This window comes from Canis lupus, chromosome 5, assembly GCF_048164855.1.
Source record: "Canis lupus baileyi chromosome 5, mCanLup2.hap1, whole genome shotgun sequence".
Taxonomy (NCBI): Eukaryota; Metazoa; Chordata; class Mammalia; order Carnivora; family Canidae; genus Canis; species Canis lupus.
In genome coordinates, this window is record NC_132842.1 from 35,164,220 (window position 1) to 35,176,244 (window position 12,025).

Genomic DNA, 12,025 nt, shown 5'->3' on the forward strand with positions numbered 1-12,025 from the left:
GTCAACGCTAAACAATGGTCAAGGAAAAGCATAGAAGAAATGACCAGAAATAAACAAATCAAAATGGGTCCCTCATTTGAACCTGAACAGAGACATTATAGGTGATTCTTCTTCTGCTTTCCCTTTCCCAAGTGTCCTGTGAGGCGATGATGTAACTTACAGTGAAAACACCTTTAATAATAATGCCCCGCCGCCAGGAGCTTCGGAGACGCAGGCCCGTGCACACATGCTCTTCAGGAGGGCTGACAAGCCGCACTGAGAGACAAACAGACGCAACTGAGCAGAGGCATCTGACAAAATCAACACCATCTCATCAAGAAAACACTCAACGGATTAGGTCCAGGAGAAAACCACTTCACCATATACGACAAGCCCACAGCTAATACCACAGTCAACTGTGCAAGCCGGAGCCTTTCCTCTATGGTCAACAACAAGACAAGTCCACTTCCATCACGTCTAGCACACAGTACTGTACCTCCCAGCTCGAGCATCTATTGAACAAACAGCTAACAAGCATCCAAACTGGAAATAAGAAGTAAAATGAGCTCTGCAGACATTATTATCTTGCACGTAGAAAACTCTAAAGACTCCAGAAAACAGCTGCCGTAACTAACAAATGAATCCAGCAACGTGGCAGGAGGCAAAGTCATAAAAACAGCTGAAATTCTAAAGGGAACAATGAACAATCTCAAAAGGAAACTATGAAAACAATTCTGCTTAAGATCACTCAACCAAGGAGGAGGAAAGCCTGCACAACCAACTTTACTGAACACTGCTGGAAGGAATTAAACACGTAAACAAATGAAAACACATCCCGTGTTCAGGGACTGCAGGAATTCATATATTTAAAATGTCAGTAGCACCCAAAGCCACCTATAGAGTCACGGCAATCCCTATCAAAATCTCCATGAAACTTCTTTCAGATATAGCAAACCCATCCTAAGATTCATGTGGAACCTCAACAGATCCCAAATAGCCCAAATAATCCCCAAAACAAGAAGAAACTGGACGACTCACACTTCATTTCAAACCTACTACCCGAAACTACAGTCACCAAGCCACATGGCCCCGGCATAAAGACAGACACGCACACTAAGGGAGAGGGGCGAGGGCCCAGAGAGAAATCCTCACACGGACACTGAAAGGACTTTTGACGAGAGCGCCAAGACCTCCCCATGGGGAACCGACGGTCTTTCCAACAGACCAAGCTGGGAAAACTGCATCTCCACATGCAGAGGAGGAGGCTGCACCCGCACCTAACGGCACACACAGAAACTAACCCAAAATGGACCAAAGACCCAAATGTAAGGCCTACGGCGCTACGACCCTTAGAACAAAACAAAGGACAAAAAGCTTCACAACACTGAATCTGGTGATGATTTCTTGTGACCAAGAAAATAAAGTGGCCTTCACAAAAACTCTTGAAATTTTTGTGTGTTCAGGAGACACTGTCTACAGAGTAGAAAGGCAACCCGCAGTCTGAGAAAGGGATCTATAAAGCTTACATCTGGTAGCAATTAATACCCAGAATAGACACACAACTTCTGGAACCAACGAACCACCGGACTCAAAAACGGGCCTAGAAGTAGAACAGACACGTCTCCCAAGATACAAGAATGGCCAATGAGCACAAGAGAAGATGCTCAACATCACTGATCATCAGGGAAACACAAATCAAAACCACAGCGAGGTGCCACCTCACACTTGTCAGGACGGCTAGAAGCCAGAAGGCAGGAAACAACAGGCGCTGGCGAGGCTGTAGACAAAGGGGAGCCCTCGTGCACGGCTGGTGGGAACGCAAGCTGGTGCAGCAAGTGTGGGAGACAGCAGGTAGGGGCTCCTCCAGAAAATGGCCAGAGCTACCCTAGAGCCCTGCAACTCCACTTCCGGGTGTAGACCCCAAGCAACTGGAAGCACGGGCTCAGAGAGCTCTGTCCACCCACGCTCATGCCAGCATCAGTCACAGGGGCAGAACCACGGGAGCAACCCAAGTACCCGTGGACAAGCAGATGGGTAACAAGAGGCCGTGTACACCACACTCCGTGCGGTGGAATACTACCCGGCCTTAGGAGGAAGGAAATCTTCCTTCTGCCACAACAGGAATGAACCTTAAGGACATCGTGCTGTGTCCAACAGCCAGCTGCAAAAACACAAATACTATAGAATTCTACTTCTCTGAGGTACGTAGAGTTGTCACGGCCACAAAGATCAGGCGAAAGGAGTGGGTGCCGGGTGCTGAGGGGACAGGGGCTTAGTGATTACTGGGTGCAGAGATTCAGTCACAAGGCGAAGTGAGGTACGGGGGGGATGGTGCTGACAGCAGCACAGCAGCGTGGATGTATTTAATCCCATTCAATTGCAGACTTAAGCATAGTGAAGATGCAGGTTTCACCACAGTAAACAAAAAAAAAAGTAATAATAATCTGCTACTAGGTGCTTCAGATGAGTGTACAAAAAAAATTGTAATATTTCATTGAATAAACTTCAAAACCTAAAGAACACCTTTGTAGATCCTTTATCGATGAATTTATTTAAAAATTCAGAATCTACTCTGAAGATTTAGGCGGTTTCTAACATTTAACTGGGAACAAATCATCATCTGCTCGTATAGCCTCACACTGTTCACCCGTGAAGCGGGCCTCCTCTGCATCAGGGCTGTGGTCCGCGGTTATATGGAAGCACACGTACATAACAGTGAACACATTCGACACATTCAAGGATACCAATACATCGAACACCAAAAGGAAACAGGTAATGATTAAAAGCTTGGACTGTGACCTCAGATCTATATTTATATTTGTGTTCCACCACCAACGATCTACATGGCTTCCTACCGCCTGAGTTCCAGCATCTTTAGCAACAAGAGGAGAATGACAACAGGCCTCTTGGACTTGGGAGGATTCATGGGGACAAACCCTACCCAGTACAGGGCTTGTCACTGAATAACCACGTCTCTCAATTCTGAGTCTCCTTGAAACTATGTCTTCAACTAATGCGACTGAGTTTTTATCATTACTGGGAAGTCTGTCTCCACCTCCTTGTCCCAGTTACACCTCACAGTAAGATCCAAGCAGAGGAAAGGTGCATCTCCTGCCCTCAAGGTGCTCTCAATCAGCAAAGGATGCAGAAACGTGTTTAGTAATAAGACTGATCACTGTGAGCAAGAGCAAGGGTAACGGGACTGGTTATCATGAGGAATGAACGAATACCTCACAGGACAGGGTATCTGGGTTGTGTATGTTTTGTCTATCAATGAAGGAAAAATACAAAATAAAGAATGGAGATCACAGAGTGCGCAGACCTCGGAGAACAGTCTCATCCCATGGAAATCTGCATGGAGAGCCGCAGGGCATGCCAGGACACTCAGCTCTCATCCAAGGCCTCACACAAACGTCCTGCTCAGGTGTTTGCACTCTCTGCACAACAGGGAAATAAAAACGAACCTCTGAAGAAGAATATAAACAGACCGATAATCTCGAAAAATACTGACAAAGCACAAGGCTGAAGTTCACTTGAAGGGGTCAGACACATGGTCCCCAGGGGCATGACCTGAACGTCTGAGGCCTGCAGGGAGCCCAGAGCGTCAGGAGCACAGCAGTCTGGGTGGGAGGGGGCCGCATCTCCTGTGGAGATGGAGGCCCAGATGGTAACACCCGGCACAGGAACCTGGGCTTCAGAGGAACAGAGAAGAGTGGTCAGTCCTGCACTAGTGATAAAATGGTGCTTTGGAAAAACATCTCGGGTACCAGCGATGGGAAGACACAGACCAGCAAGAGTGGGAGTCAGAAGCCCAAGGAGGCTCCTGCTGCCAGTACACAGGCGGGAAGGGGAGGGGTATGGGGAGAAGCACAGAGGCAGGGAGGGGGACGCAGTGAGGGGATGTAGAGGGAGATGGGGGGGCACAGGAAGGGGGCCAGGGTGTGGAGGGGGAGGCAGAGGAGGCCATGGAGGGCTCAGACCAGGCCAGAGCAGGGAGGGACAGGGAGGGGTACTCCATCCATTTGGGGAAGGAAACATGAGTGGATCTGCCCCTCACTATTCCCATACAGCGAACACTCCATAACCCCTTGTGGGTACAGGATAGAAATCTCACTGCCGGCCTCGGAGGACCCCTCTGTCTGCCCTCTGCTTTTTCATTTCCTTTCCCTCAACCCCTCCAGCCCTTCTGCCTTAATCCTGTCCAGCCTCCCTGGCCCAGCCTCCCCAGCCTCCTGACTTCCAATGAGCCCTGGACACAGGCCTGGTGTGCAGGCCAGCGTGTGGGCCATGCCCCATCCCGGCACTGATGCTTCTCCTATTCCTCGGTCAGACTAACGTACCTTTCCGTGGTTGTTCACACTCTTCTGTGCCTTGTCTGTATGCTCCCTTCACAGAACTGCACCGAAATGTCAAACATGAGAACAGCTAGACAATAAACTAAGCCAAGAGAAGAGACCAAAGAATTTAGCGTACTGGAGAAAGCACACTGTGGAGCTCCTGGAGCTGTGGGTTACAGCTGCGCAGGATCCGTTCTTCTGCAAACATGTTATTATGGAAAATAAAACAGCAGTGGTAACAATGGCCAAGTGTACCTGCCCAAATGCTACCACAGAAGAAATATAAGAGAGAATAGATCACTATAGATCAAAGTGTGTATGCAGTTAGCAATTCTGTGAAGAATTCTTCAGATTGCAACTATGGATATTTCTGTTTTTCAAAATAATTTATTTCCAAAGAATTAGTAGTCAACTACTACTTCTCCCTCATGCTCAACAAAAGTGGATCACAGTGCTCGCTTTGGCAGCACATACAGAGAAGATCTGCTCCTGTGCAAGCCTGACACACAGATTTGTGAAACATTCCATATTTTTGTGCAGTCTGCCAAAAAAAAGAAACAGACATAGAGACAAAGCAGAATCGTAACTCAATAGTCTCTAGCAGTGTCACAAAGTTAATTCTCAACAAGTCAGTACAGAGATGGAGCATGCCTCCTGGAACCTGAAAGGCCACCCGCACACAGAGGACTCACAGTTCTGGCTTGTGTTCAGCTGTAGCGACACACACACTTCACTGCCAACCACGGCAAAAGAGGTCAGAGGCCACATTTTATACCTGGGCTTTGACCTGAAAGTAAGCAAATTAATTGATGCCCTGATGTGAGACATTTACTTGAATGGGACTAGTCTTCGGACCCAATGTCAGTACAATCACATCAGTCAAGCACGGTCACCTCTAGAAACACCAAGTCACAGGTACTCAGACAGCAAGAAGACATAAAGGGTCAACGGCTCTTCCCAGCAGGCAGCAAAATGCAATGTGACCTCTCACAATGGCACAAACTAGCCATAATGCGAGAAGAGATGAACATAAAATCCACACTTGCTTCAACAGAGTGTATTTGCATTATAACTATTAGAATACTTAACAAAATGCTAATGCCACATTATAATTATCCAAATGAGATATAAATAGTATGTTTGGGTTTAAGATGAAACAGAAGTGACACACATGACTTACTTTATGGAACATTAAAATATAGTATATTAAAACACACTAAATACACTTAGTAATGACATAAAAATGGATTATGAGGAATCTTAGGGATTCAACTTTAAATTTGTTACTAATTTTGCTGTCATACAATTTTTTTAAAAAGATTTTATTTATTTATTTATTTATTTATTTATTTATTTATTTAGAAGGAAAGAGAGAATATGAGCGTGGGCGGGTGCCGAGGGAGCTGCAGACCCCTCACCGAGCAGGGAACCCGACACGGGGCTCCATCCCAGGACCCTGAGATCATGACCTGTGCTGAAGGCAGATGCTTCACCCACTGAGCACCCAAGTGCCCCCTTCATAGGACTCTTAATCTTTGTTCCTGGACTTAAAAACTGTAAAATAAGAGCTAACATTATGATCTTAAGCATAAAAATGTTATAAATATTTGTTTATATAAGTAATTAATCTTCCAAAACTTTAATTTCATGACACCTCTTCAAGTTCCATAAAATTTATGAATTCTTTTGTGCTGCTTACAGACTTTTTTTTTTTTTAAGATTTTATTTATTTATTCATGAGAGACACAGAGAGAGAGAGAGGCAGAGACACAGGCAGAGGGAGAAGCAGGCTCCATGCAGGGAGCACGACGTGGGACTCGATCCCGGGTCTCCAGGATCACACCCTGGGCTGAAAGCAGACGCTCAACCACTGAGCCGGGCTGCCCTACTTACAGACTTTTAAACTAAAAGACTTTTAAACTAAAAGCTATTCTTGCCTATGCTTACCTTCATCTCACCTGAGGACTGTACTTTTTTATGATAAAATGACTTGCTCGTTTTCATTTTATGATGATGAAGTATCACAAAACATACCTCAGTTTCTAAAAATATAAAATGTTTTTACTGAGAAATCAAAACTAGTTGTTTATTTAGCTCTCAGATAAGAACTATGGAATTTTATTATTATCATTAAACCCAATTTATAAACATATACTTTTAAATCAGAGGGACAGCCTGTTAATTAAAAATCAAATTTTCATCTCATATGTGTACTATGATTTCAGACAGACTCCTCTGGTGAAAGTATTTTCCATCCCAAATAATCGAACCTATTAAAGAAGTTTCTGTTAGTTATACCTTCGGAACAGAACACTAGCTGTTTAAAAACAGAGAGAATTACACTCTGGTAAAAAGCACACAGGCCTTTTTCCTGGGGCACAAGGCGACCAGAGGGAGCTCTTTAAGCTAGCATGCAGAACACACAAAGCACCAAAGAAAGAGAATATACAAGTTCAGGATTTTATGTGCAGCCAAACTGACCTTCCAGGGAAAAGGCTGCAATAACCATTCCGAAGCAGTGACAACCCAGGACGCCCTGAGTAAGCATTTCCTGGACAGTCTGCCTCTCTGGGCACTGGGATGGAGGCCACTCACGAAACCGATACAGCAATCCCACTTCCAGGTATTTATCCACAAGACATGAAGTCCTATCTCCAGGAGCTACCTCTTCCCCCGTGTCCACGGCAGCTACAGCATGGAAGACCCCACATCCCTGACAGAGGAGTGCTGTACAACAGCATGAGTGTGCATCCTCAAAAAGGAAACCCTATCGCTCTGTGGCAGCATGGGTACAACCCGAGGGCATCATGCTGAGTGATGTCAGTCAGACAGAGAAAGACAAACATTACATCATCTCACAGGCGTTACCTAAACAGACCCAGCTCACAGAAACCATAACAGATCGGTGGGCACAACAGGGAAGGGAGCAAAGGTACAAACTTACAGATATAAGTGAGTCCTGGGCATGTCGGGTACACCATGCTGACTACAGTTAATAACAAAGGATGGTGTGTCTGAAAGGTGCCAATACAGGAGATCTCTGAAGTTCTCATCACAGGAAAAAAGTGTGTAACTATGGGCGGTGACAAGTGTTCACGGAACATACTATGGTGATCATTTTGCAATATGTACGCATACAAAGTCATTATGTTGTATGCCTTATAACCTAACACAGTATCACATGGCAATTATATTTCAGTAAAACTGCAGGTAAAAGAATAAACAAAGAGATCTACCAGAGAATGAACTCTGGACACCAGAGAAGGGTGGTGGTGGGAACCCCAGCTGCGGGGTGAGGAAGGACAGTCTAACATGCACCTGTTACGGTACAAGTGTCTGAGAACAGGGATAAAGCAATTTACACTGTTTCCAGGACACACATTATGGGTGACAGTGCTGGTGTTGTTACTCTCTAACTGTTCATATACAACGTTGGATAAAATGACTGAGGATCTACATTCAGGACCTCCTTACTCTGCAAGCAAAGAAATAAAGATTTTTGGTAGAAGAATTACAGAAAACCAAGCAGCCACAAATCTGAAAGGAAAACATAAGTATGCATTCATAAGATTTTTTTTCCTCTTACAATTCTATTTACTACCTTTGCCCACAGAAAGGCCTGGACAGACCAAGCAAGCAGCAGTGAACACACCAAGGGCCAGACACGTGTCTGAGATACAATTTCTATGTGACAAGAAACCAGAGCCACTTGGAAAAGTCGAAGGTTCCGGGTCTGCAGCAGGGTGTAAGAGAGGTAAGCCTGAAAAATCCTGCTGGTGAGAAAGCAGAAAGCCACTTCGGGAGTCCACAGGGAGAGGCTCCAGCTGGGGACAGACGGAAAAACTGGAGCATAAATAAGGATTTTGTCAGAAAGGGACTGAAGTATATTAAAACTACTGAAATGCATGAATTCCAAATGACAATTAAAGAACTAGTTTTCATTAGAGAATGCTATTTTTAAAAATGGGGAAAAAAGAAAGAGTGTTATTCTCCCTTCAGACACAAATACACCACAGGAATACCCAACAGCAGCAATGGCAATTTTACGTCCTTCCAGAAGTACTCCGGTTTAAAACAGCAAGACGAAAGTAGATTATCACCATTCTGCACTCCGTAACGAACCACCGGCACCGTTGGCGACACAGCAAGGCTGCAAACCCAACCCCGGGAGAAAGTGGCAGCGCGGCGGCCTGCGGCAGGACATGCCACCTCCACGGGGTCTCGCCCCACCGAGCCTCTAGGGCAACTGTCCATTTCCACGAGCGCACAGGAACGACCAGCCACGGCCAGACTATGGGAAACCACGGAGCAAAGGAACCAGTTTCTTCAGTAGACAAATTTGAAAGGATGAAGGAGAACCTTTACATTGAAGGTGACCTCAAAGATATTTTCCAAAATAAACACAAGCAAAAGTCAAACAGTGCACAGACCCGAACTGCCGAGTTCAGGGTTTGCCAGGCTTCCAAATAGCCGAAGAGCCCGGATCCCAAAGCCCCAACCTGTGGAAGGTCCACGGTTACAACAGAGTCACGCAGCAGACACAGCAGAGAAGGGGTCTCAGTGACCGCAAGTGCTTGCTCCACGGGAACTCTGCTCCAGCCTCGGGGCCTCGGCACGTGTGTAACGATTACAAGAGAACTACGTTCAGGTGTCACTGTCACTGAGCACGGCAATTTGATGTAAAGTTAATCTAAGGGTGCCTGGTGGCTCAGCGGGTGAAGCGTCTGCCTTCGGCTCAGGTCATGATTCCAGAGTCCTGGGATCGAGCCCCATGTCGGGCTCCCTGCTCAGCAGGGGGTCTGCTGCTCCCTCTGCTCATGCTCCCGCTCCATGAAAGTTAATCTAAAACTTGAAAAGTATTTGCCTGCTCAGAATACAGAATAGAAACCTGACTATCATAGGACAACGCTTCTCCCAACTCACTTTGGTCAGGGTGGAGACAAGGACACCAGCTCGGCCCACGAGCTAGGGCAGCAGGCCCGGGAGAGTGCACACAGGCCCTCCTTGGGGCTGACAGCCTCGCACAGATCGAAGGACATGAGGGCGGCGGTGGAAGCAGCAGATGCCATGAAGTGTGCCCCATAATAGAGAAGAGGAGTGGCTCTCAGGTGGGAGGTGAAGACGCTGGGACAGGAGAGAAGGGAATGCTTATCAACCAGTCCTCGTGCAAAATGAGCAGGGGTGTGCGCTCCTGGTGACAGGTCTGTGCACACGCCAGTGCCACGAACTAACAGCAACCTTCACAGCCAGACCGTGGAGCCTTGCTCTGGGAGAGCACCTCCACGGCTGTCAGAGGAGGATGCCCGGGAACAGAGAAACACTGAAGTACTTCCATCAAGCTTAAGTGACCCTAATCCAAAGAGCACCATCTGATTTCCAGGTTCTTCCATAAGTAATTTTGATATACATAAACTATGGTTTAAAAAAAAAATCCCAGCCATAGGAAAATAGTTATGACTTTGTATTCTTGAGGTTTTGAAAAAATGTTTTTAGGTCAATACCACCTTGCTGCAACTTGTACTTTGTAACACACCCTCAAATTATTTGCTGTCTAATCAAACATACTAATTTGAATTATTCTGTACTATTGTATTTGTATTTTCCACAAGTGTTAACTATTTTCTTCTTCTCTTGGCCTGCAGGAGCTAGAAGGTGTACATAGCAACTTTTAAGTACTCAGAGCATCAATACAGACACAGAGCAACACACAGCATCACTCTTTCTCTTTCTCTGGTCCCTCCCCATCTCATGAGCAACCTTTATCATCTTTAACAGAATGTAGGTAAGAGACAAAAATGCAGCACTCAGTTTTGTTACTTATTAATAAGAAAAAAAATAAGCATTTCATTAAACTGCTCACAAATCACCTGTTTCCCACTTTTACATATAGCATCTAAGGAATGTGTACCAAGAAAGAAAGAAATTCTAACCAAATTACCAAAATATATCAAACATTTTTAAGACGATGAATTTAGCTTTGTTCTCTTAAAAATACTCAGAGAAACAGAATCAAGTTCTATACGAAGACCCCCTTGTAATTAGTACATAACGTGACTATTGATAGAGAAGTCTGATGATTTCCTGTCCCCAATCTTGGTCTACCAAAATAAACAGCATGGAAACTAGGAAGATAAAAAAACACCTGTTCTTAAATTGATGATTTATTTAATATAACTTCCAAAATACGGAATGAAATGGTCAGGACATCCTGGTTTAGGGGGCTGAGAACCGAGGGGAGGGTGTTTCCCGCACGCTTGTCCTGTAGCTGTGAGCAATGAACAGTTCACAGCTTTTAGACAATGGACACAAAAGCAAAGCCTTTTTAATAAAAAGACTTAAAGATTTCTTCTCAAGAGTTAAAAAATGTTTGATCATTAAAAGTTATTGTAAATAGAACACACTGATGTTTTACCTCTCTGGTATTCATTCATAAAACACCGTAACACAAGCTGCCTATTTATGTCTCTGTTGTTTTTCTAACAAGTGCATAAGACAAAACGTGACGGTTACTTTGTGATGGGTTGATGAGCATTAAGAAGTTATTTTTGGGCCTTTCTCCTCCAAAATCTTACAAAAAAACTTTACAAGGACATTTTTGCTTAGATTCACTTACTTTGTAATACGGTCAATGTTGGCAATTTGCTTCTGGTTCCGTATAATCTCAATGGCTGCCCAAAGATGCTGGATAGCTTTTGTATCCGCCTGTCGTCTTTTTGTTAGACGTGCCATGACCTGTTCACTTCTTTAACTGCAGGAATATACAAAAACATAAGGGGAAAGAAGCATGGATTACACGATGAATCACTATCAATACAAGTAACAGTCTCAGCACCTCCTGACTCCTAGTGAATATGCTAATGTAGTATAACAAACTGTATTTTCTACCATCTGTTGCCAAATACTTTGTAAAATCTGCTATTCACTGTTACTTCATAAAGAGTTAAAAAGGTCTTCCAAAGAAGGACAAATGGCTACTTCAAAAATACATACATTTCAATTTTATTTCAAAGCAAAACTATAACATAAAATTTCACTTTTTGATACTATATTATATGTAATTTCATAGATCAATATAAATGGAATTCAAATATCCTAATTCTTTGGTACTTTATTATACTCATGGTTTTAAAATTTCAATTTTATGTAGACATGCTGACAAATGAAAACATTTTTCCTTTCAAATAAAACCATAAACAAACTACAAGATAGTTATTTCTGACTGAGGTGTGAAAGGCTGGGAGCTGGTGTCCCAGGGGAGGACATGGGTGAGCCCACAGGCTCAGAAACGTCCACACGGCTGGGCCGGGTTGCTCGTCGGTTATTTTGCTGGGCACCGACCGCAGCACCGTGGGGGCAGCGAGGAGAGCCCAGGGGGTGCGGGCTGGACGCGGGCGGGGCTCCCGGCCGGGCAAAGGGGTCGGCCCTGGGGACCCCTGGCTGCAGGTTCGGGGTGTGCAGGCCCCGGGCCGCTGCTGGACACTGAGCCCCCTCGACGGGCCCGTCCTCTCTCTCAAGGGAAGAGACTGAGCGAAGGAAGCCCGGCCCCTTCCCGTGTCCGTGACCCGCTGGCAGAGCCTCAGAGGCTGTTTGCACAAGGCGGTGCTCACTCTCTCTGCCGAAGCCCAGCAGGAGCAGCAGCCCCACGGAGGCCCACCCAGAGACTCTCCCCAGAGTCTGGGCTCAGCCGGCCCCCGGAGCACCTGTCCTTC

The 12,025-nt window shown here is 45.4% G+C and overlaps 1 protein-coding gene across 24 annotated transcripts in view; it reads right to left on the minus strand.

The window, feature by feature from the left end:
- ZMYND11 (zinc finger MYND-type containing 11) overlaps positions 1-12,025 on the minus strand; it is a 131,042-nt gene that overhangs the window by 64,846 nt on the left and 54,171 nt on the right. For 13 of the 24 annotated variants that reach the window (XM_072826002.1, XM_072826013.1, XM_072826010.1 and 10 more), the window contains exon 2: positions 10,930-11,064. In XM_072826002.1, the coding sequence (XP_072682103.1) occupies positions 10,930-11,045 (116 nt within the window). In that variant the 5' untranslated portion in view covers positions 11,046-11,064. Of the gene's footprint in view, positions 1-5,008; positions 5,104-10,929; positions 11,065-12,025 lie in introns of all 24 variants that reach the window. The other 11 variants (XM_072825995.1, XM_072826003.1, XM_072825998.1 and 8 more) reach the window with 1 other exon arrangement.